The sequence below is a fragment of the Nycticebus coucang genome, chromosome 2, assembly GCF_027406575.1.
Source record: "Nycticebus coucang isolate mNycCou1 chromosome 2, mNycCou1.pri, whole genome shotgun sequence".
Taxonomy (NCBI): Eukaryota; Metazoa; Chordata; class Mammalia; order Primates; family Lorisidae; genus Nycticebus; species Nycticebus coucang.
The window spans coordinates 7156067-7181030 of NC_069781.1; the positions used below are offsets into that span (position 1 = coordinate 7156067).

The 24964-nt window shown below is 54.0% G+C and overlaps 1 protein-coding gene across 1 annotated transcript in view; it reads right to left on the minus strand.

Moving 5' to 3' along the window:
• The window catches only part of HMCN2 (hemicentin 2), a 141032-nt gene that overhangs the window by 85868 nt on the left and 30200 nt on the right, over nucleotides 1–24964 (minus strand). The window contains exons 9-22 of the mRNA XM_053559715.1: nucleotides 22618–22762; nucleotides 22022–22143; nucleotides 20673–20945; nucleotides 19463–19604; nucleotides 18910–19037; nucleotides 18390–18503; nucleotides 16405–16554; nucleotides 9819–10007; nucleotides 8978–9103; nucleotides 8576–8703; nucleotides 5764–5908; nucleotides 2648–2760; nucleotides 2390–2549; nucleotides 1509–1674 (exon numbers count right to left, since the gene is read on the minus strand). Of these exons, the coding sequence (XP_053415690.1) occupies nucleotides 1509–1674; nucleotides 2390–2549; nucleotides 2648–2760; nucleotides 5764–5908; nucleotides 8576–8703; nucleotides 8978–9103; nucleotides 9819–10007; nucleotides 16405–16554; nucleotides 18390–18503; nucleotides 18910–19037; nucleotides 19463–19604; nucleotides 20673–20945; nucleotides 22022–22143; nucleotides 22618–22762 (2101 nt within the window). The remainder of the gene's footprint in view (nucleotides 1–1508; nucleotides 1675–2389; nucleotides 2550–2647; nucleotides 2761–5763; nucleotides 5909–8575; nucleotides 8704–8977; nucleotides 9104–9818; nucleotides 10008–16404; nucleotides 16555–18389; nucleotides 18504–18909; nucleotides 19038–19462; nucleotides 19605–20672; nucleotides 20946–22021; nucleotides 22144–22617; nucleotides 22763–24964) is intronic.

A 24964-nucleotide genomic window follows, 5' to 3' on the forward strand; every position in this document is an offset into this window, starting at 1 on the left:
TTGACTATGGTGACAGCTGCCCAACCCAGAATATGCCGAGAAAAGCTGAGCTCTATCATACTTCCAACAGAGTATGATACAGCATGTGAATCACATCCCAATGAAGTTTTTATATTTAAAAAAGTGGGTGAGAATTCAAAGAGAGAGCAGATATGGCAAAATGAGGATCATTTCCTAGAAGCTGGAAACAAAGCCCGAGTCTGCAAAAAACAGCAGCAGGAGAAACAGTGTGGAAGCGAGGGATCTTTCAGCAACTGCCACGCGGAGCCCTGCTGGCCCATCCCAGCGCCACTGGGCGGCCCAGGTTATGCATGGAGGCGCAGGCCAGGAGGAGCCAGTGGCCACCCGAGGTCAACCGACTAAGAAGGGACGGGCACTGAGCCCCACCCCAGGCACACTTCCTCCCACGTTGAGATGAACTCCTGAATCTCACACGTCTCCAGAGAAAAAAATGTGAGCCAGCAAGAAGGGAGAGGGCGAGGGAGTAGGAACAGAACAAAACCCTAGGATTGCAAAAGCAGCTTTTGCAAATAAATTACGGCTCCCAGTTGATCTATTAACGGGTGAACAAATGGGAATGTGGCTCCCCGCTTCAGCAACAAGCCATAAATAAACAAGCATCCTGCCGGCCTCTGGTCACTGCCCAGCTAAGGAGTGAGGACTGGACTTTCTGGGGGAGATGCAGGCTCCCTCAGCACCTCCACACCCCTGCACCACAAACTGAGCTGCAGCGACGCCAACAGGGCATGGGGGGCCCTGCGACACTGCCAGCTCCCGGTTCTCCAGCCACCTTGAGGGGTGCATGGCTGCAAAGTTTGGCAGGGCTTAGCAAACAGATGTTCTGAGACGCAGAGACACATGTGTGAGGGTCCAAGGGGGTGTTACAGAGCAGCCTGTTCCGTCTGGAACATTTCAAAGACCTTGCCAGGGCTGATGTCACCAGCCTGAGCCACAGCCCCTTCCCCATCACAGTCAAGGGCCCTTCTGTCGGTTGGAACTGGCCTTCCCCACACCTGCTCCTGGCGGGACATGGCTTGGCTTTGAAGGACGCATGGCCTCTTCACTGTCCACCCACTCCCAGCATCCCCACATGGAGCAACTGAGTCAGAAAGCCCTGCCTCCAGACACCTGGCCCTCAGAGCAGGTGGGACAGTAGCATGCGTCATGGTCGGGACTCTGTCTCATCTCTGACTTTTCTTTTCTAATTAGGTGACCACAAGAAGCTCACACACCTAGCTGAGCCTCAGTGTCCTCAGTTCGGTTCAGATGACAAGGGCTGCCATGCACATTAAACGAGATCCTGTATATGGCACCCAGCAGCTGGTACACAAGGCATCTCCTCCTGGGCTCCCATGAACCCTCCAGAGGGCCCCTTAGAGGCTCCTGGGTCTCACAGACAGCAGCCCGGTGTTCCAAAGCCAGCCAGCATCCCCTGGGAGTTTCCACAGGGTTGACACCCCCACCAGGTCAGTGATCTCTCTGATGTGGGGTCATAGGATTGGGGTTACCTGCTGGTGACAGGTGGCACAGGATACGAGTCCTTTGTCCAGGTGACCAGTGGGGGTGGGGAGCCCTGAGTCTCGCAGTCCAGGGTCACCTCTTGGCCAGCCTTTGCTGTGATCCTCAGAGGCACGTCCATGTCCTGTGACCCGTTCACACGGATCCTGGGCTTGGCTGTTGGAGCAGGAAGCAGGTGTGAGCAGGGCAGGGGCTATGGGACAGCTCCCCTAGAGGTGGTCCTACGACCTTAACCCTCAGAGGGACCAGCAAGGTCAGGGGCCTTGCATCCAAGGGTTTCCACTTAGTTCCCCGCTTCTGCACGTCCAAAATCACCTGCTAGATGGCTATATTGCTCTGATGGCCCTGGGCAAGGTCCCACCTGGTCCTCACTGTGTCCAGGGCCCAAGAGGAATACTAGTACCCAAAAGCTCTATATGTAATTAATTAATCATATTTGGGATGGGTGCTATGAAGGGACTATTGTAGCATTTACAATAGCAGGAACTGTATTAAAGGGCCATGGCATTAGGAATGTTGAGAACCACTGATTTACAGCAAGGTGACTTGACCCCAGCAGATTGGGTGACACTGAGATCTGATGTATGGGAGCAGTGAGCTGGGCCAAGAGGAGGGGGAAGAACATTCCAAACTGAAGGAATTTCATGGGTGCAAAGGCCCTGACACAGGATGATTTGAGATACGAAAAAGAGACCAGAGGGTCTGGGGCAGAGAGAGGCAGGCGAGGAGTTGCCAAGGTGAGCAGGTGCCATGAAGGGCCTTGTTAACATGTTGGCTTCTCCCCATCCAGTTCCAAAGGGCTGAGATGAACCACTCTCTGCCTGCATGCCTGCTGAGACCCTCTCCCAGGACAGGGCCCGCCATCACTCACTGTTGACAGAAAGCCGCATCTCCTGGCTGGAGAAGCCCACAGCATTGGTGGCCGTGCAGACATAGGCCCCTGCATCCTGGGCAGACGGCTGGGCAATGATCAGGGTGCCATCCTCACTCACATTGTAGTGGGGGCCCCTGGAGGTCAGGGCATTGGCTTCCTAGGGCAAAGGCGCAGGTGACATCAGAGCCCACACCCCTCTCTACAAGGCATTGGCCTACCTCTCCGCTTACCCTCGACGTAAGAGGCTCTGCCTACCTTGGTCCAGGTGATGGTGGGGGTAGGAACTCCTGTGGCGATGCAGGGGAGAGAGGCCGGAACCCCTTCATTGGTGACGTGGTGGGTTGCAGTGGGATGGATTCTAGGTGGCACTTTTATAAATAAACCAATCTCATAAGCCAATGTTCGCAGCAGCAATACTCACAATAGCCAAAAGGTGGAAACCACCCAAATGTCCACAGACAGTGACTCATAAACACAATGTGGTCTACACACATTGTGAATATCATTCAGCCTTAAAAAGGAGGAAATCGATTCCAACTGTGTGACATTCTGGAAAAGGAAGAACTATAGAGACAGCAAAAGTCAGGAGTTCCAGTGTATTTATTTTTTTAAAAAGGAACTCTGACACCTGCCACAACCTGGATGAACCTTGAAAACATGCTAGGCAAAAATCAGCCAGGCACAGGAGGGCAACTATTGTGTGAGTCCGAGGACACGCGCTATCTAGAATAGGCAGATTCCGAGCACTAGACACCAGAGTGCTGGTTCCTGGGGCTGGGGGAGAGAGGGGAGGGGAGGCCGTGTGTACTGGGTACACAGCTTCAGTTAGGATAGTTGGGGATGACACCAAAGTTCTAGATGTGGATGGTAGTGGTGGGTACTCAATGCAAATGCACTTAACGCCATGAGACTGCCCACTTCAGATATTAAGAGGATATATTTTATGTCATGTATATTTTGCAATTTTAAAAATGTCAACAGGACAATAAAAATGGCACGATGTCTATAGCTGTCACTGTCTGGCCACCATCCACTCACCCCCCCAGACTGAAGGCAGCCAGTGCTCAGAGCTAGCGTGCTTGTTCTAGCGTGCTCGTTCTAGCATACTCGTTCTTTTCTACGGGACTCTGGAAAAACCATCTAATCTTCTGGGAATATCCATATTCCCACATCAATGAAAAAGCTCATTTAACCCCAACTCCCTGCTCATCCCTTCAGGGATGGACAGACGAGAAATGGCAGAAAAAAGTGTTCACAGAACACAGTGAACCTAAAAACAGGTCTCAGATCCACTCTGGATACTGCCTGGATTTGCAGGCGTGAAAATGGTGGTCTCTGTGAGGAGCAGGGGAGGGGTGACCAGGCATGGACGAGCCGGGAGGGGAGGCAGGAGCCAGGCTGTGACGCTGCCACTCTTGGGGAGGAGATGCTCTTCCGGATTCTCCCAGGTGGCCACAGCACCAGGCTGGTCAACATTTGCTGAATGGAAAGGTACTGGCCCAAGAGAGACCAAGCCGGTTCACGCCAGCTCCGCAGGAGGCTGCGCCGGGCACAGAGGGAAGTCACAGGTGGAGAACATGTGAAAACAGACATGGAACCTCGCGGAGCCTGGCATATGGGACTTGCTCAACCTGTGCTGGCTGCTGACGAGTTGGAATTAACCAGGAAGTAGGACTCCCAGGCTCTTGCCCTGGCCCCTTCCAAACTGTGGTTTTCCCCTATAAAATGGGGAACTGTGCATTCTCCCCTTGGGGGTTTTATGAGAACAATTTAAAATAGAAGATGTTGACATACTTGAGAAATTACAAAATATAACCAAACTTAGTTTTAAATTTCTCATCTTACATTAAAAAGAACAGTGATTCCTGGTTGGGTGAGTGAAGGGACCCAACGCTGGGTAGCAGGGCAACTGGGCAAAATACACTAAAATCTCTAAAAACGTGCAATCTCTATGACTCAAAACTTAACCCAGACCATTGAGTTTATCCTAAGACAAGGATCAGTCATGTTTGTGCAGGAGTTCAAGCATCCCCAGGGTGTTCACACCCGTGAGAAACCAGACAAGGCAGCTTAGATAACCAGGGGTCAGGCCATCTTACACGTCATAAACCTCTGAATATTTATGACAGAAAACAGTCATAACATGTTGTCAAGGAAACATGTAAGTGGCAAAACAAAGAAAATATGTTGAGGCCGGGTGCAGTGGCTCACGCCTGTAATCCCAGCACTCTGGGAGGCCAAAGCGGGCGGACTGCCTGGCTCAGGAGTTTGAGACCAGCCTGAGCAACAGTGAGACCCTGTCTAAAAATAGCTGGGCATGGCTCGGTGCCTGTAGCTCAAGTGGCTAAGGCACCAGCCACATACACCAGAGCTGGCAGGTTCGAATCCAGCCTGGGCCTGCCAAACAACAATGACAACTACAAACAAAAAATAGCCAGGTGTTGTGGCGGGCGCCTGTAGTCCCAGCTACTTGGGAGGCTGAGGCAAGAGAATCGCTTAAGCCCAGAAGCTGGAGGTTGCTGTGAGCTGTGATGCCACAGCATTCTATCCAGGGCGACAGCTTGAGACTCTGTTTTAAAAAAAAAAAAAAGGAATAAAGAAAAATAGCTGGGTGTTGTGGCAGGTGCCTGTAGTCCCAGCTATTGGGAAGCTGAGGCAAGAGGTTCTCTTGAGCCCAAGAGTTTGAGGTTGCTGTGAGTTATGACGCCACAGCACTCTACTCAGGGTGACAAAGTGAGACTCTGTCCCCCCCCCGAAAAAAAACATGTCATCCCAGTTTGGTTTAAAAATATTTGTAAAGAATAGACAAACAGGTGGTAGAGAATTTATATATAAATTATATAAAGAACACACAAAGAATTTTTATGTTATGTATAAAGAATATATATCCTCTCTACATATAGGGTCCAACATAAATAACACCTTTTTCCTAACAACCTGCAGGATTCTACAGAAGGTATTGACAACACCAAAGATCAGATGTCACATAGATTGAAATGGTAAGGTTTTTTTCTTATCATATTTCTCTGCCAATTTCCATGTTTTATATTTATTTGCACAATACTACTACTTTAAAGTGGGTGTTACTTTGGCTGGGCCCTGCACATGCCACACACATACATGGGTGTATACACACATGTATTATGCTACGATTGGAGAGAGGTGTGTATAAAGCATGAAAAGACACACAGGGAAATGTAAAACCCGGCTGTTCTTAGCTTCTGATATTATGAGAGTATTTTTTTAACATGTCACTAATTTCCCAACAGTAGCTTTGTATTATTTTTGTGCAGTTTTTTTTTTAAACAAAGGTGCTCAAGATCAAGGTCCCCTTGCCCTGCCCCCTCCCTTCCTTGGGGCCTGGGACTCACCCTGGACAACCAGCTCCACGTCCCGGTGCTGAGAGCCAGCTGTATTGGTGACCACACAGCGGTACCGCCCTGCATCCCCCTGCTGTGCCTGGTCAAGGTGGAGGCTGCCATCCGCACGGACAGAGTGCTGGCTGCCTGGTGGGAGCTGCGGGGGTGGGGGGGTGAGGAGTCACCAGCTTGGACCTCAGGCCCCAGGCAGAGGCAGCTAAGAGAGAAGCTTCGGGAAACTGTACTGCCCACCTGATGACAGGGAGCAGGCCGGCAGAGGAGCCAGGGCTCAGAGAGGTCAAGAGCCTGAGGTCCATCCACCTACTACACGCAGATCCTGCATGGCTAAGTGAACCTGAGCTCTGCACACCTGACTCCACCCCTCCCTGGCAGACTAGACCATGGTGAGACACCTAACCCAAGCAGGGCCCATGAGAGACTCTCGGGAACGCAGGACTGGGCCAGGGCCTTCAGTGCTCAGGGCTGAAGCATTGAGGCTGCAGCAGGGGCAGCCTCCACATGAGGCCACAGACAGGGGAGGAGCAGAGGGGGCTCCTGTGACTCCCCAGGTCTGAATCATCGGGCCTGGGGTGATGTAGGGGCATGCTGGTCCACAGTAAAGCCTGGGGGAACCTCTGTACAATGCCACCAGCCCACCTCGGGTGAGGGGCCCAAGAAACCCTCCAGTAGGCCTGAACCCGCCTTGGCTGCCCTGATCCCCATCTGGGGTACTCTGCTCTCAGCTTTCTCAGGCTCAGCACAGTTGAGCAGGTGGGATTCCACCTACTGTCCCCACTGAGCTAACGGACGCTCAGCACTTCTGGCCACTCCCTGGCTGGCCCTCAGGAGTCCCAAGGCCTCTCCTTCCCCAGCACCCAGCAGAGGAGGGTCTTTGTGTGTACGTCCACCACTCAAGGCATCATCTCCCAGGGAGCCTCCTCCCTACCCCACCCCACATGCCCTGGTCACATCTAGTCACCCAGGCTGCAGAGAGAGTCGCAGACATGAAAACATGCTTCTGCAGAGCCTGCTGGCCTAGGAGCAGGTCCCTATCTGTGCTGCACGTCACATCATGCCACTGCATGGTAGCTGGTGCCCACTCAGGGCTCAACAGGCATCTGTTGAATGAATGAATGAATGAATGAATGAATGAATGCCTAACCAGTGCTCGCTGTGCCAAGGGCTGTTTGGAGTAGAGAGTTAAGTCATATTCTTAGTCAGGAGACATTCACAGTTAATATGAAGAAAATTTTAAACACGACACACACCATGGTTCTCAAACTTGACTACATATTGAAAATATCCAGGGAGTTTTAAACACTAACCATCTATTTCAAAATAAGGAGTTAAAAAGAAACCAATTGATCTGTATCCCCAAAGGTTCTGTTTAAGGGGTAAGGTTGAGATCTGAGCACCAGGATATTTTAAAACTCCCACAGGTGATTCCAAAGTGCTGTGAATTTGAGAACCTGGAGGAATGCACACACAAAGACCCTCCTGGAGCTGGGGGGGGTCAGCAGGCCCTCTAAAGGAGGTGGCCCCTAACCTGGGGCTTGGAGCAGGGTCAGCAAACCTTTTGCAAAGGGACAGAGATTTCATATTTTAGGCCATATGATCTCTGTCTCAACTATCCAACTCCACAGCTATAGCATAAAAACAGCCATAAACAAAGCATAAATGAGTTGAATGTGGCTGTGTTCTAATAAAGCTTTATTTAAAAAAACAGGCCATGGATGGGACATGGCCCAGGGGCTGCAGGTTGCAGATTCTGTCTTAAAAGGTTGTAAAGTTGGGCTGTGGCCTCAAGCAGACCTGAGTTCAAGCCCAACTTGGGCCTCTTAACTTGTTACATGATCTTGACCATGTAAATTTAGCTCTTCTAGCCTCAATTTCCCTCTCTGTAAACTGGGGAAAATAATAGGCTCTTCCTTCCAGAGAAGGTGGGAGGAATGAAAGTGATGACAGCACAAGGCAAGGTCCTGTGCTGATCTAGCACACTCACTGCTGGTATTAAAGGATAAGAGAGAGACAGCCCAAAATGACAGGGACAAGTGTACTGGTGGCGGGAACAGCCTGGGCTAAAGCTCAGATGTGGCAGAGCAGAGGGCTCCTCGGGGAGCCGTGAGCTGTCTGCCAAGTCTGCCAAGGGGCCTGACTCCACAGGCAGTGAGTGGCAGGGGGAGCCCAGCCCGGAGCACGGTTGGAGGCTGTTCCACCAGCCTGGTTCAGGGTCAGCGAGGCCAGACACACAGCCATGCTGCTGCTGCCTCCCTGAGATCTCTGCTCATCTGCTAGAGTCTCATATTAATTTGGGGGTGAGGGCCCTACAGTCTCAAGGGCATGGGGGAGGACGGGGCAGAAGAACGGAGGAAAAGGAACCAGTGAAGAAAGAGCCAATGGGAGAGAAAACCAGAAAAGAAACAAAATCAAGTAGATCTGAACTGACAACACCACCTCCATGTGCCTAGCAATACACTAGGTATCCAGAGCACAGGTCACCTCTCTGCCCTGGAACAGGGTGATGACAAATGCATGGTGTCTGGGCCACCACTAAGTGGCTCCCCACAGCACTCACAGAACATGAGATCATCCTACTGAGCACCAAGGGGTCCAGCAGCCACAACTGACCACTGGCAGGACTTTAGAGAGTGGCAAATGCCATAAGCATGTTATCAGAGAGTGTTCTGGAATGAGGCAGAACAGAAAGGGAGGAAAGATGAGATAGTCCAAAGCACGGAAACAGAGCAGAGGCTGAGGCATGGGTGTGTCAGAGCCCCTTCCCCGGGCGCCACCTCCCACTGTATCCCAAGGGCCCAGCACTCACAGGCCGGCCAGCCTTCAGCCAGCGCCTCTCCGGGAGGGGTCTCCCAGCCAGGATGACGCAGGGCAGGGACACAGGCTGCCCCTGCACGACACGAACGGCGGAGGCGCTGCTGGCGATCTGTGGGGGGACTGCAGGGAGAGGAGATGGTGTCAGTCATGCTTGACCCCCTGCAGGGGTCGTCTGGGAGACAGAGGCCTCACTCCCTCAGGGAACAGGTAAAAACATCAGGCTTGGGAATCTAAAGTGTTGAAGCACCCAGGTTATTGCCCAGGAAGCCAGGTTACCAACACCCCTCCCAGAAACCCAGCCCCGGACACTTCTGTCCCAAAGGATGCAGTGGCCCCGAGGGGCCTCCCTGGGGGTCTCACCTCCCACCTGTACCCCCAGGGAGCACCTCCCCACCTCCTGTGGCCCTCTGATCCACCAGCAAACTGTGTCCTGTGATGACAAGCTGGGCCTTGGCCTGGGCCTTTCCAAAGACATTTCGAGCTTCACAGACATAGGAGGCCTGGTCTTCAGGAGCCACACCTGAGGGGCAGGAAGCAGCGGCTGTGACTGCCAGGGCATCCCACCCCACAGCTGCAGTGATAGCGATGGTAGAAGAGCAATAGCAGCGGCAGTAACAGAGTAATTAGTCGGGGTGATAGGAGACCTAGTCATCGTACTAGCAGTAATAGTACTTGTTGTGGTAATAGTAGTGGCAGTAATCGTATGTGGGTCATTATGAAAGTTTTGAGATACACTAAAATCAAGAAATGTAAAATCCGGGTGGACAAAAACAAATGGAGTCCTCCCGACGGCACCAATAAGTCCAGCAGGGTGAGACTTGCGGGGGTGAATCAGAAAGGATGCTGTCGGCTGTGTTTCTTAGACGTGAAATAATGGACCACACTACAGTCTGTCTCAAAACTTTCCTAGTGACCTATGCAGCTGTAATGATCACAATACGGATACAGGCTCGCACGTGCCTGCTGGCTGATGACCAGGAACAGCTAAGTACCTCGCACGTGTTACCCACAAAACCTCCCTATACAGTGGCCTGTTAACGAACCCAAGTGGCAGGTTTTATCCTTCTGATTATGACCAGGTTCAGAGTCACCCAGCCAATATGTGACCCAGCGTCAGCCTATGCCAGGTCAGTGCTACGGTCAGCGTGCTGCTCCCAGCCACCCAGCTGGGGGAGTGAGGGCGTTGGGAGTCATCACACCTCCCCTGCCCACCCTCCCCAGTTCCACTCTCTTACTTTCAAAGAACAGCACTCCCGACTGGGGCTGCCCAGTCCCGCTGCCCTGCGCAGGCCCCAGTGGCTGGCCATCTCCACGGCGCCAGGTAACCATTGGGGGTGGGTGGCCCGTGGCCCGGCATGCCAGGAGGGCACTCTTCCCCAGCTCCACAGTGATATTCCTGGGCAACTCCGTCAGCCGGGGCGCATCTGCGAGGAGGTGACAAGTCAGCCAGGTCCAGTGGCTGGACCCACTCAGCCCCAGGGACAGCCTCCTCTATTCCCACTGCTGGGAGCTTTCCCTCGCTCAGCCTTGCCCTGTGAACCCGGAGCTGACTCCTGCCAGGCCCTCGGCCAACCTGAGCTTAGTGGGGTGCACCCCTGGAGAGCTCTTGGGAAGACTCAGAAAAAGCGGACTCCAATGGGGTGTTGGCTGCCAACACACCCCATACCCTTGTGTGGGGTCTCAGGAGCCAGGCTGTACCCCAGCTGTGCAGAGGACATCCCCTAAAGCCTGCCTCTGAGTGGCTGCAGGGAACCCTCCGGCCTTGGGAACAAGTGTGTCACTGAGTCTAATTGTAACCAGGATTCACACAGGGGTTGGGGTGGGCCTCTCTGCCTCCGCCTTCCCTCACCCTCCTCCTGGGCCATGGAGGGCTTCCTCTTAGAGGTGGCCTGGACTCCCCTCTGACCTGCTTCCCCCCTGGCCTGGCTGAGTGGACTTGGGCAACCATTTCCACGGCCCCTCCTGTGTGTACCACCTTCAGGGCCAACTTTGTGGGGAAATACAGGTCTTTGTCATCTCTCCCTGTGGGCTGAACTTTTTGTAATACGCATATAAAACACCACTACTAAATTAAAACTTGATTGTTACGCACGTATAAATAACCTGCCCTTGTACTTTCTGGTCCAAACTGGGACACTCTGAAGTGAAACGGGGGCAGTCTTAGCAATCACACCAGGACCACAGGCCTAAACCAGTACTATCCCGGTCATCTGTGCTATAAACACCTCAAATAACACAGAGGGTGGAAATTTTCCCAATTTCTTTCTCGGCAGACCTCAAGCCCTGCACCTTTCCCTGAGGTGAGCACTGTGTGTCTTCACTGCGACCTTTTGGTAAAGTTGTGTCTTACTTAAACAGTGGGGGAGGGAGAATCAAGTTATTTCTCAAAACGGAAACTCCAGACCCTTCCTATCCCACTACCCCTGGAGCAGGTCCAGCCCCTGATGAGTCCAGGGCCTCCCTGCAGACTTGGGGCACTGGCTCTCCAACCCTGTCCCCAGCCCATCCAGCAGGGAGGCACCCAGCATTTTTTTTTTTAACCCTTTGTGTCTGGCACCTGGAAAAGCCTCCACCTCTTTGTTCTTTCCGTCTCTCTCTAGAAATCTACTTTATGGGTCCAAATCATGACATCAGATTTCCCTCCTGGCCTTGGAGGTTAGGGAAGTTCCAGGGCAGTATAAACACCACTTGGAAGACAACTTCAAGGAGGAAGATGGTCTTGGACGCAACCTCAGACACCACCCTTTCTCTGTGGGCCTGCCAGCCACTGAAACTTAAAATCCCAAAAAGCCTTTGCTTGGGCTCACCCTTGACAGGGACTCCTACAGAGCCCTGGCCACCCAGCCCAAATGCAGGGCAAAGACTGAGCCTCCCTCTTCTTCAAGGCTTCCCATCCCTCTTCCCCCCAGGCTGGTGCTTGGCCCTTTTTTTCCTTAGTCTGGCAGTTCCACTCTGTCTCCTGACTCCGGTTACTTCGAAGCCTATTGTCTTCCCCAGTCCCCTCCCCGTCCTGAACTGCCCACCTGAGATGGGACAGCTCACTTATAATAACAGGACATTGACAGGCATAGAGGGTGCATTTGGCATCCCTACTGAGTGACAGGCATGATGACAAGAGCCCTTGGAACCATGATTTCACTAAGTGTCTCAATAAACTCATGAAGTGGCTATTATCACAACCCCCGTTTCACAGATTGACTGCTAGCCTAGAAAAAAATTTTCTCCTTGAGGCCAAGATAGGTCAAGAGACATGTGAATTATATATGCTTCATGAGACTCAAAACTAGTGTGAGTTAAATACAACTCACATGCCAGTTAATGTGTTAAGGAACCCGCACAAGGTCACAGCTCAAAGTCAATGGCAGAGCTAGGATCAGAGCCCAGGTCTGACTGATGCTAAAGCTCAACCACCTCACCCCTGTGTCTCCCTAAGTGCTTGGGGATGACTTGGCAGTTCCCTTGGCCAGAGCCCACCCACCTTGTCCATCTTCTCACAGGCATAAATCCCAAAACCACCAAATCCCACACTCAGCTGCCTTGCCCTGGACCCACCCAGAAAACTGTGACTCAGTGGGCCTGTGCAGCCATCACTCACCAATCTGGAGCCCCTCAAATAAGGTGTGACCCCAGAGCCCTCATATGCCAGAGCTGAAGCTTCTCTGGTCAGGTCCCTCATTATACAGATGTTAGCCTGAGCTCCCAGGGAGGCTGGACTCTCAGCCCAGGGGTACCAGGGGTATTCCTGGGACATCATCTCCAAGGCTCCCAGCCTCCTCCTCACAGACCCCAGGAAACCCCCTGCAGTGAGCCATGCAGGATGGTGAACTGGCTCATGGCCACCTGAGCACCCCAGGAATAACCCTTTCTGCCTTGGTCATGGACAAGTCTCCAGTTTCTGGGGCAGGAGCTGCAGGTGCCCAGAAGCAGGTAAATGTTGCCAGCAGCCACCAAGATTCCCTAGAGAGGCCTCTTGTCAGCTGACGGCTGCAGCTGCCTGTTTGTGGGGAGGGTAAGCAGCCTGGAATACCCAGAAAGGGAGAATAGGCCTGCAGAAACTGCTGGCCACCAACCTGGGAAGGGTTCTGACAGCAGGGTCTGCTACCTTGAGGGCCTTCCGTGCAGCCTCTGCCTCTCCTGACTCACATATGCTGGTCTCCATCCACACCCAGGACAGTGCCACCACCCCATCTTCCTACAGCCCACACCTCTCACTGGGCTCTCAATACCTGTGTCCATCTGCCCCAAGGCACCCTTAAGTCCCTCAGCCTTCACCACCACACATCTCCCTCACCACTGCTATGGGGGTACAGTGCTGGGAGTTACAGGGGCATCAAGTACAGCCTGGTACAGCCAGGCAGTTACAGGGGCATTAAGTCTTCCTCATCTTCATCCCACCCTCTTCTCGTCACAGCCCCTGCCCCCACTGCGCTCCCTACTCTACACAGTCACCCACCCACCCTCTCTGGAGCACCAGAAAGGACTTCTCTGGGCATGGGCCAGACCCCACTTAAACACTGTCTTTTTTTTTTTTTTTTTTGTAGAGACAGAGTCTCACTTTATGGCCCTCAGTAGAGTGCCGTGGCCTCACACAGCTCACAGCAACCTCCAACTCCTGGGCTTAAGCGATTCTCTTGCCTCAGCCTCCCAAGTAGCTGGGACTACAGGTGCCCGCCACAATGCCCGGCTATTTTTTGGTTGCAGTTTGGCCGGGGCCGGGTTTGAACTGGTCACCCTCAGTATATGGGGCCGGTGCCTTATCACAGGCGCCACCCGGCAAACACTGTCTTAAAAACAGTGTTAAAACCCCGCTTAAAAACATCCTTATGTGGAAACCCTAAACACCAATGGGATGGCCTTGGGGACAGGGCCTTTGGGAGAGGCCTGAGGGTGGGGCCCCCACAGTGGATTAGTGCCCTTGTAAGAACAGACACTAGACACAGCATGCTTCCTTCCTCCCTCTCTCCATGTGCAGAGGAGAGGCCTCGTGAGGAGACATGAGAAGGCAGCTGGCCGCTGGCCAGGAGGAGGCCTCTCGGAACTAACCTCACCAACATCCTGATCTCTGCCTTCCAGCCTCCAGAGCCATGAAGAATACATGTCCGTCGCTTCAGCTCTCAGGTCTACAGTGTTTTGCTATGGCAGCCAGAGCTAACCAGGACACCATCCACAGTCCCCAAGGCCATCAGGGCAGAGTCCAGGAAAGACTTGGATGCCAGAATGGCTACTGCCTCCAGCCCCTGCTCTCCATAGGTCAGCTCACATGTACAGAAAACCCAGGTACAAGCCAGTCTGGCTCAGCAGCAGGATGTAAGCCCAGTGCCCACCAGTCCCAGCCTTTGCCAGCCTGGCCAGGAAGGCTAGACCACAGCTGCCACCCAGATGGGCAGGAAATTCCATTCCCACCACTGCCAGGCTGGCTCACCCGAGACCCACAGGTGCTGGGCCACTCTCCATCCCTTCCCTGACCTAATGGCCAGAGGTCACCAGTGAGTGGTCCAGAAACTCTGCCTCTGAGGTGCCAGCCACCTCCTTCCTCTGACATAGGGAAACAGCTCCAAGGCCAACGGCAGACAGGCAAAGAATACATCAGGTGGGCACTTCAGCCTGAATCCCAAAGAAATAAGGCCTTGCTGAAAAGAAATCTGACATGGAGCAGAGGAGGACAATGCCCACCACCCTGCCAGGTGCACCTGCTCTGCTCACCAGCGCCTTGGGCCAGTAATAGTGACAGTGGCTTTCTCGAAGCCTGTGTGCTATGGGCCTTTCTTACCTCTCACTGGCTCAACATCTCAGGGACATTTTGTCAGTGAGGAGCCTGCGGCTCAGAGCGGGGAAGTGACATCCAGACTTACCCGGATGCTAAGGTCAGGCTCATGGCCAAGGCTGAATGTACAAACCTGCGGTCAGTTGCCTACTGTGTGATCTTGGGCAACCCATGTACCCTCTCTGAGTCTCGTTTTCCCCATCTGTAAAGGGGATAGTGATAGCCCCACCTCCCAGACTCATCATGAAGATCACATGAATCAGCACAGTAAGTGGCTTAGAGCTGGCCCTGACCCATGGCAAATACCACAGACTTGTTAGCTTAGGTCTTGATTGTTGTCATAACCAGGTTCTGCCCCAGCTCCCCACCACCACCAAGCATCTACCTCCCAGCACAAAACCAAACACCTCTGCAGCTCCCAGCCAGGAGTGACTGGTAACAGCCATCCCCACCTCCCTTCCTCCCTCCCTCTCTGCATCTCACTCCCTGCCTCTCTTCTCTGGCCACAGGGAGATTTGCACAAGCCGTTCCCTTTGCCTGGTACACTGTTCACCAGCTCTTCCCCAGTCAGTTGCTTCTGGTTTCAGGCTAGACATCACCTCCACCAAGAAGCCCTCCCAACCCAGTGTCAGATTAGTCTCCTTCTCTGGACAGCCACAGCCCCTGAGGACGCCCTGCACATGCTGTCTCTCAAGCTGTTCTCTCTCCTTGACCCATGAGTAACATGAAGCAGATGCCCTGTCTCCTGTGCCATTGTGTCCCCAACACAGAGTCTGGCACCCAGGCACCTGGTGACCTTGTGTTAGAGGAAGGATGCAACAAAAAATCAAATGAAGACCAAGGACACCCTGAGACAGCACTATTCCTCCCAGAGCCAGATGTTCCTCACCAGGCCTGCTCCCGCCAGGGCCCGGCCCTCCTCGGGGAGCTCCTCAGCCACCCCACCCACCCCGCCCAGCCTGCCCCATTCAGCCCAGACAAGCACATTCTCAATTCACTGCGCTTCCCTAGAACTCCCAGCACCTGTCTGTCCCACCATGGCCGCAGCAAACACTCGGAGCCTGATCTGTCCTGGCTCAGGGTGCCAGAGAGCTGTGCCCCCGGCTTCTGAGCATGTTCCAGTGCCCAGAACCCAGGCCTGGAACTTAGACATCATGGAAATCACAGCCAAGCCATGCCTGGCCATAGAGGAATTCAGACTCCACATCTGTATAAAGGGGCCACCACCCCTCCATTTACTAAGCATGGGCCCAACCCTGGCTAAGCATCACACGCCTGATTTCACTGAATCACTATAGCAACCCAAGGAGGGGCGTGGTCTGGTCAGCCCCACTTTACAGATGAGAAAACTGAGCTTCAGGACTTGACCAAAGCACACAGGTGGTAAGTGACAGAGTCAAGACTTAACTCAGGCCTCAGCTATGAGAGGTCTCCTCCCCAGCTTGAACCAAACTGCCTCTGTAGTGTGCAGCCTCCAAGATGGCCCAGTGACTGGTGCCTCCTGGGAAGCACTCCCTGTACAGCCCCTCCCACCCATGTTGCCCAGGGTTGGTCTGCGTGACCAGGAGAATATGGCAGAAGTGATGGAATGCTACTTCCAATACTGTGCTGCTCATACCGGACAGCGGCTTCTGTCCTTCTCTCTGGGAAGCCTGTCATGAGAAGCCTTCTGGAGAAGCCCACACGGTTGGAAACAGAAGCTCCCACCAACAGCTGGGAGTGGGCCTGCAGCAGATGCCCTGGACCCCTCCGACCTTGAGCTGACGGCAGCCCCAGCCAACATACTGACTGCAATCTCATGACCCCAGGCCCGCATCATCCCACCAAACCACTCCTGGATTCCTGACTCTCACTCATACTTATTGTTTAAGCCACTAAGTTTGGGGGCAATTTGTTACCCAGCAAGAGATGACATGACGCTGCCCCCCAACATCCCTTGTCCCCATATGCCCCAGATCCTCATGGCCAAATCTATACCAGTGGTCTGTGTTGGAGAGCTTCTCGTTCCCACATAGAGGCAGGACCAAAGGCTGGGAGGGAGGCAGATAGACACTCACATCCAACTGCCAGCCGGATTTCTGCAGAGGCGTCACCCAACTCATTGACAGCTCGGCAGGTATAGACGCCAGCATCTCTTTCCTGGGCCGCTGGGATCCGCAGTGTCCCAGAGCTGGAGCCCTCAGGAGGCAGAATCATCTCAAGACCCCCTAGACCAGAAATGAAAAAGCATCAGGCCAGTTCCCTTGGTACCACCAAGGAAGGTGGGCAGAGGCAGGCTCCCCCCAAAGTCAGGACTCCTGTGTCCAGCCGTGCAAGGGGCTTAGGCCTTCCCTGAGCCCCTTTGTTGACCAGGGTTGGGGCTCAGCCAGCCCCCCCTACACAAGAGGCTTGTGCCTCAAGAACCCCACACCTGGGCTTCCCTCCTAGCACCCATCCCCCTGCCTCATCCGGCCTGGGAGGCTCCAGGAGCTCTGGGATGACCACACCACACCCACGACTGCCTCTCTGAGCCCTGCCCTGAGCACTCCTCATTTTCTCTGCCTGACATCTCCCTCAGACTCCCCTGATGGACTACCCTGATTCTGATCCTCCCTTTTAAATTATTTTTCTTTCTCCCTTTTTTTTTTTTTTTTTTTTTTGAGACAGGGTCTTGCTTTGTCACCCAGGCTAAAGCACAGTGGCATCATCATAGTTTACACAACCTCCACCACTTGGGTTCAAGTGATCCTCCTGCCTCAGCCTCCTGAGTAGCTGGGACTACAGGAGTGAGCCACCACACCTAGCTAATTTTTCTTCCTTCCTTCTTCTCTTTTTGTAGAGACTGGATCTTGCTCTTGCTCAGGCTGGAATTTTTTCTTTTCTTCATTGTGGTAAAATATACATAACATAAAATTTACCACCTTAAGGATGCCTAAGCGTTCAGGTCAGCGGTACTAAGCACATTCCTAGGGTTGTACGACCATCTCCAGACAGTTTCCATCCCCCGCAAACTGAAACCTTACCTGTGAATGCCAACTCCCACCCCTCCTCCCCCAGCCGCCACCAGTCTTCTTTCTGTCTCAATGAAGGGACTGCTCCAGGCCCCTTGGACAAGGAGAACCAGATACAATGTCTGTTGCTCGGTGCCTGGCTTATTTCCCTGATCAGTTGTCCTCTAGTCCACCTGTGCTGTCACCTGGGTCAGAATCTCCTTTCTTCTTAATGTTTTATGTTGAGACCCCTTTTTAAAGGAGCTCTGGGGCTGGTTTGATGGGCTCTTGGCCAGAGCAGGCAGTGTCACAAATGCTGAGTAAGAAGCCTGGAAGCCTCTGCCTCCCACTAGCTGGTGGCCCTGGACAAAATGCTCAGACTCTGAGCTAACACCGCCCGCCCCGCCCCCCCACCCTGCCTGCCTCAGAGTCAGAGTGAGGCCCTGATGAGATCTCAGATGGGGCCTGGGGGTGGGGGTGGGGGGGTGGGAGCAGACATTCTCGGTGACCCTGGTTGACACCGGAGAGGGAGCCTAGTCTTCTGCTCTGAGAGAGACTGAGGCAGCAGCCTAGGACTCCACCAACCATACCCCAGGGCAGCCTCAGGCCCTGTGAAAACACCCCACGCTGCTTACTGCAGACAGCCCTGTTCCTACTACACCCACATTCCAGATGATCACATTGCCGTCACCATCATCACCAATAGCACTGAGCTCAGCCCATGTGCCAGGCTGTTCTAAAACTTTTCCATACGTGGACCCATTCAATCCTCACACATCCAACCTGTCTTTGATTTTTACCCCCATTTTCCAGATAAGGAAACTGAGGCTCCAACATCCCCAAGGTCACTGATGGCAGCCGGAATTCAAGTCTGGGCCTGACTCATTCTTGCTACGAACACCCACCTTGGCTACGTTGATACTGTCTGGGGTGAGGGTGGGGTTTGCTGGAACCAGCCAGTGCTCCCCAGATATCCCCATCAGAGCACACCCAGCCCCATATTCTTTCTGGAAAGCTGTTCTTCTGGGCCCCAGCAGGACAGTTCCCTAGGCACCTCTCTGCACCCAACATACCTCGATACCAGACGACCCTAGGTGGTGGGACACCAGACACCTCACACACCAGCTCGGCCTCCTCCCCAATGGCAGCAAGCACCACGGCATTGACAGCAGAGACGGATGGGGGGTCTGCAGGGGCATAAGACGGGGACTTTGGGAGCAACCTTCAGAGGCCCTAGAGCTCCTGCTCACCCCACACACGCCTCCTGGCAGCCCTAGAGCACCCTGGGCCGACTCTGCCTCAGGGCTCTCCCTCCCCACTTCCCCGAGCCCACACAGGGGACTACAGCAATCCAGGCCGGCTGAGTCCTGGGTGGGACAGCCACTTCCCCCTGGCCCTGTTGGCACGTCACCCCTCCCCCACCCGGCTCTCTGGTATCTCTCTGTATTGTGCCTCCTGTTTAAGATGAGCTCCACCCTGGAGGGGCCCGTGTGTCCCCTGCTGGATCCCCTGTGCCTAGGACATTGTAGATGTTCAATAAACATCTATGGACAGAAGAGAAGGGGGACCCTCCGATGCATGAGGCCTGAGTACCTGTGTAGTAGAGGGTGACTGTCTCCTGGTCTGTGCCAACCTCGTTAGTAGCCTGGCAGCTATAATTCCCAGCATCCTCTGGGGCCACCCCTTGAATAACCAGGGTTCCCTGGGCATCCACACGGATTCTGAAGATGTGTCATAAAACATGCTCAGTCACACAGGAATCATCCATAATGAATAACAAATTAACAACAATACTAATGATCACCATTCTATGCCGCCTGCTCTGGGCCCACTGGGTGCTAAGTACTTTATATACATTGCCTTTCTTAATTCATGAGGCCCAGAGGGGTAAGATGATTTGCCCAAAGTCACATGGCCTGAATGGTGGGGCGGAATTCAAGCACAGGTCTGCCGGACTCTTAGAGCTCAAACCGCTGACCACCAAGCCCATATTGTGACCTCGCTTGAGCCTCCAATGACTCCAGGAGGAAGGCAGACAAATACTGCTCCCCCATGTACAGGTAAGAAGACCAAGGCCCAGGGAGATCCCTGGGAGTTCCTGTCCTCCTACTGCCAGGCCCAGAGCTGTGTGTCCTGGGCCCTTCACCTGCTGTCCTCTTGCAGGGCATGGCCATCACGGATCCAGGAGATGTGAGGCATGGGGTACCCAGAGGCCGAGCAGCTGACCTTCACCTCCACGCCCTGGGAGAAGCGCTGAGACCTGGTGTGGATTCTGACCTGTGGGGCCTCTGTGGACCAAAGAGCAGGCAGGCAGAGGCAGGCCCATCAGAGCAGGTACCATCAGGTACCTGCCATCCCAGGTACCCGGCCCTGGGCCCTTCCCCTCCCATAGCCACAGATGGGTGAGACAGAGGAAGCAAATGCCCCAAAGGCCTGAATCCTCCACAGTGGCCCCTGGGAACTGGGGTAGACCAGGCGGCCACCCAAGCACATGCTCAGCCCATGGGGACTGATTTCTTAGCACCCCAGCCTGGAGCCTTGTGACTCCTGGAGCTCTGAGCACCCTCAGAGCCTCAGGGAGATGTCAGGTAGCTGCCAGGCTGGGGACAGCTCTTGTCTCTAGTGGCTTGGACAGAAACTCCAAAGCCTGCCCAACTACTGGCCCAAACTTAGGCCCCATCCTGGCCCTCTAGAAGCTCACATCAGCTCACCCAGAAACAACAAACTCAGCCTTCCCACCCCCTAACCCCCCAACAGCTGTAGCTAGTGGGCCTCCTTCCTGCAGAGGCTCAGAATCCTGTCAATACACTCCAGGCAGCTGCTCGAGTGTCCCCAGACAGAGGTAACACTTGTTAAGACAATCATTCTTCTGCTTGGGGAAACAGCACCCCCGGGGGAAGCTCTGTCTGAGTCTGGGTAGCCCCGAGGCCATGCCCAGATCTCCAAACACCCATACAGGTGCCCTCTCCATGCTGCCCAATCTGTGCTAGCACATCTGAACTCTGAGCTTCCACAAGTTTCAGGTATTCCGTCCCTGCCCAACATACTGGGCAGGAAAGGGTGTGAGAGGAGGGAGACCACAGAGGTGCTCAATGCCACGGGAAAAGAACTAGACACAGTGAGACCGCCTTGGCCTATAGCAGTAGAAATTTAGGTTAGGTATTAGGATGAACTTCTCAACAGCGAGAACCATAAGACTTTGACTAGGGTTCTCCCAGAACCCTAAAAGAGCTGTAAAAGAGCTGATGTTTGCCAGAGATAGAGTCTGAGCAGGGGGATGGATTGATGGGCTTCTGGGGTAAGGGCTGGGCAGTACATTGAATTTACAGGGACATCAGGGGCCAGAAAGGCCTCACCTCGCACCAGGAGCCACACGGATGCCCTTGAGATGCCATTGGTGTTGCTGGCCAAGCACTGGTACTGGCCGCCATCACTGGGGATGACAGCACTGACCTCCAGGGACAGGTCAGCTAGCTGGGTGACTCGGCCCATCGAGGCTGGCAGGACTCGCCAGTCCCGGACCCATGTCAGGTTGTAGGCGGCCTCGCCGAGGACCCGGCAGGATAGAACAGCAGTCTCCCCAGGGGACACAGTCACATTGGTGGCAGGGATCAGCTGCGGTGGGGGGTCTGCAGGGGCAAGAGCACAGGAAGGGCTAAGGGGCTGAGGCAGGGGAGGGGGCAATCTTGCAGGCCCTGGCGGTGTCCAGACCCTGGGCCCCTGCCGTAGCCCTGGCCCTGAGGCTCAGGACACCCCAGCCAGCAGCACCATCCTGGTATAGTGTTGCCCAGGAACAGGGGGCTCACTTTCCTCACAGCCATCACACACACACCCTGAGGGCTGCATGTCAGGTGCCCACTTTCCAAACAACAGTCAAGTGCAACATGCAAAGAGCCCTGCCAGTCTTCACATCCCGGGAGCCAGTGATTCCACCCCGGGGGATAGAGCCTTGGAGATCACCAGCAATGGGGGGAAAGCAACGCATTCTCTGTGCCAACAGCAAGGCTGTGTGTGACAGCCAAAATATGCCCCACAGGAGGGAAGCGCTAAGAAAACTGCTATCTGGATAGCAAAAAGCCACAAGAAGTGACAAGATCAGAGACTGCCTTACACACAAAAAAGCTTTGTGCAAATAAATCAAAATGGTGCAATGCAGGGATTACAAGTTCTTCTGCTTTTTTTTTCACTCGTTTACACTATTCTAGTCTTTCTATAAGGAGCCTATTTTATTTTTGTAATCAAATGTAGAGTCTCTGATCCATGCACACTGGGTTCCTTTTCTTCTCTACAAAAGAGCTTAGGTTTATAATTTTAAAAATAAAGCTAATTTCATTTCAAGATGGTCTTTGGCATTTCCAATCTTCCCCAGCTTGACAGTGCCATCCTGGCAGGGACCTCGAGGCATTAAGGGATCAGAACTACCGGATGTACAGGGCCTGTACAGGCCTGAGGTTCTGGCCAGACTCCAAGAAGCAGGACAGGTGTGACCTGAGCTAGGGTCCTCAACCTTTCTCCAGGCCATTTTAGATGAGACGGCCTCAGATGGGACAGCAGCAGGTGTCAGTGTGGCCAGGCTCTGGCTGATGGATGGTCCCCAGCAGCTGGCTGGCTGATGTGCAACCCACGATGGAGTGGGCAGGGAGGAGATCCCAGAGGGAAGAGGCAGGAAGGGGGGTGGTATGTGGAGGGTCAGCAAGGGACAGACCTGTGACGACAACCTGGGCCTTTGCTCGTCCAGTCCCAGCCCTGCTGACTGCCACACACTCATACGTGCCTTCCTCGGCCTTGGAGGCCCGGGGGATCTCCCAGCTGCTATTCCCTGATCCCCTGCAAAGAAAGAACAGCAGGAGACACAATCATACTGACCCCAATCAGGGTCCCCCCAGCCTCATCTGGCTCTCAGGGGCCTCTGTCCCCTGAATCCTGCACAGAGGGAGACTACAAATCTTCTGTGGGACCTGACAAGGAGCAGCCAGCTGCATGTCCCCAGCCCTCTCTAAGTGCTGGACTCCCATCCCTACGGGTAAGGCCACAGCAGGTCCCACCTGCCCTGACCTTCCTCGAGCTGGGCCCTACAGGAGTTAGCAGAGGAAGGCCCACAAATCCTTCCTGAACCCCATACTGGGGATATCTTGGGGACCCACTCTCCCCCATCCCTGGCTGCATGGAGGTCCCTGGGCTAAGCTGCCCAGGAGAGACCAAGGGCTCTCTCCTGCCACCCACTCCCCTGAGGTCCCTCCAGTCATCAGCATCCCTGAAGCCCTGTGGCTGGGGACAACTGGCTAGCCATCAGCCACTCACTGAAAGTGCCTCTCCTCGGCCAGCTGGGCTCTACCCCGCAGCAGCTGCAGGCGGAAGGGGAGGGCACTGTGCACGGAGCAGGTCAGCAGTAGGGGCTGGCGCAGGTAGCCGTGGATCCGGGACGGCATGCTGACCAGGGGGGCACCTGCGGGCAAGGACCAGCATTCAGAATCCCTCCCCACTGCCCCCTGCAGCCTTACCCTCACCACACCCGGTGACGCAGAGACCCTCAGGGATAGGATAAGCCAAGACCAGAAGACAGGCAGTGAACCACCTTAGTGAGGTTAAGAGGCAAGTCACTTTACCTTGCTAAGCCCCAGTCTCCACCTCTGCACAGCGGGATGGGCATGGCGCTCTCCTTGTCATGTTTTGTTTTTGTATTGTTTTCTATTTTTCTATGCTTTTCTTTTTTTGAGACAGGGTCTTGCTCTGTTACCCGGACTGGAGTACAGCGGTATCATCATAGCTCACTGTATCCTCCAATTCCTGGGCTCAAGCAATCCTCCTTACTTTAGCTTCCTGACTGGCTGAAACTACAGGCACCCACCACCACACCTGGCTAATTTTTTCTATTTTTTGTAGAGACAGGATCTTGCTATGTTGTCCAGGCTGGTCTCAAACTCCTGACCTCAAGTGAACGTCCCTCCTCAGCCTCCCAAAGTGCTGGGACTGGGATTACAGGCACAAGCCACCACCCCCGGCCACATGATGTGGTGTTGTTTTAAGGAGCTGGTAAGTAGTGGTGTGTGCAAAGCATGTGGCATCACAAGCTCTGTCCAGTGTAGCTTATGGGGCTTTTGTGGTTTATGAGAAGGACACTTGACTCAAGACGGGTCAGCATGGACCAGCCCCTTGACACTGAATCAACATTGTCTTGAGTGTCTGGAACCTGTTCTAAAATCTGATCTAATGCTCCCTAAATAGGGATCAGTGCTACAGGGGTGTGAGTGAGTTTGTGCAACTACTCCTCTGCCTGGAGGTCAAGTTCATCCACACTTGTTGGAGGGAAGCCTTTTCATTTAAAAATAAGCATAGCTGAAGTATGGCTGTGAATGCAAAATTCACACGCATTTTTGAGATAGAATAAGAGGCTTCAGTGAAATCTCAGTTTATTAAGCCACATGGGCCCCTCACCAGATACCACTGGCCCCCTCCCCGGCCTGACCCTGGTCTTGAGATGATGCATTTTCTCCTTGAATATTGCAACTATTTCAGTGAAGTCTGAGGAACCCCTTCAGGGTCAGCAGTGGCCCCGCAGACCTGGGGGATCCCCGGCATGAACTCAACCTTTTTGCTGCCCACTCCCTATGCCACCAGGGCAGAGAGGATCCAGCAGGGATGCTCTACGGGTGAGACAATGCAGCAGACCTCCCCAGAGTGCAGAGCTGGGGCTGGGGAAGTGGCGGGTGACATCATGCTCCAGGCTGCCTGCCAAATCTCATCCCCTGGGAGAGGAGTGTCAGACCATCCAGCCATATCTTCAGCTGTGTGCAAAGCAGCCACCGCTCACCCACACACTGGGGGCCTCTGCCAGGCAAGCTCAGGCTCCCCTTTCCATGAGCCAAGAGGGCCCAGGGCCCCCAGGCCCACCCCTGTCTCTCCAAACCCAGAACCACCTGCTCCAAGGCAAACTCCCAGCTTCCCAGACAGGGAAGGCAGGGGAGCAGAAACCCCAACCCCACCCTCCTCTCCACTTCCATGTAGAGCTGAGAGGGAGACCGAAAGCCAGAGCTAAAGGCAAACTCTTGAATGCATCTGAAAGAACAGGGGGAAGAAAACAGAGGCTGTTACTCCCCCTGATGAAATTTCTTCTTGAAAGTTCCTCCTCAAAGCTGTAAAGGTCAAGGGAAGAGATGATCAAGTACCATAGTGGAGCGGGGGGAGGAGCCTAGGAGGCTGGAAAGAAGAGGTCCCAGCTCCCCCCCACCCAGGTCCTCCCAGTCCTCTGCCCCACCATGGCCACCTACTGTGACCAGCCTCAGGAGCCTTCCTCGCTCCCCTCTCTGCATCCTTGTTTGAAGTAGAAAAGGAGGCTTCCTCCCACTGAAACCCCCATGAAGAAGAGCTCAATGTCAGTGACATCCACCTCTGTGAGCTCCTCCCAGGCCACCTCTAGGGGAAGGTGGTGGTGGGCAGGAGGAAATCAGCAAAGCCCAGGGGGGAGGTTGGGTGGTCAGTAAGCCCAGACACCCTGCTAGGACCAGAGACAGACCTGGACAGCTAGTGACTCCACCCTGCCCTCTGGGAGCTTCCAACGCAAATGGTGAGACTGAAGAGACACACAGGAAGCCAGCAAAACAGCATGACTGAAGATGGGATGACATGACCTGACAGTAACAGCAGCTGC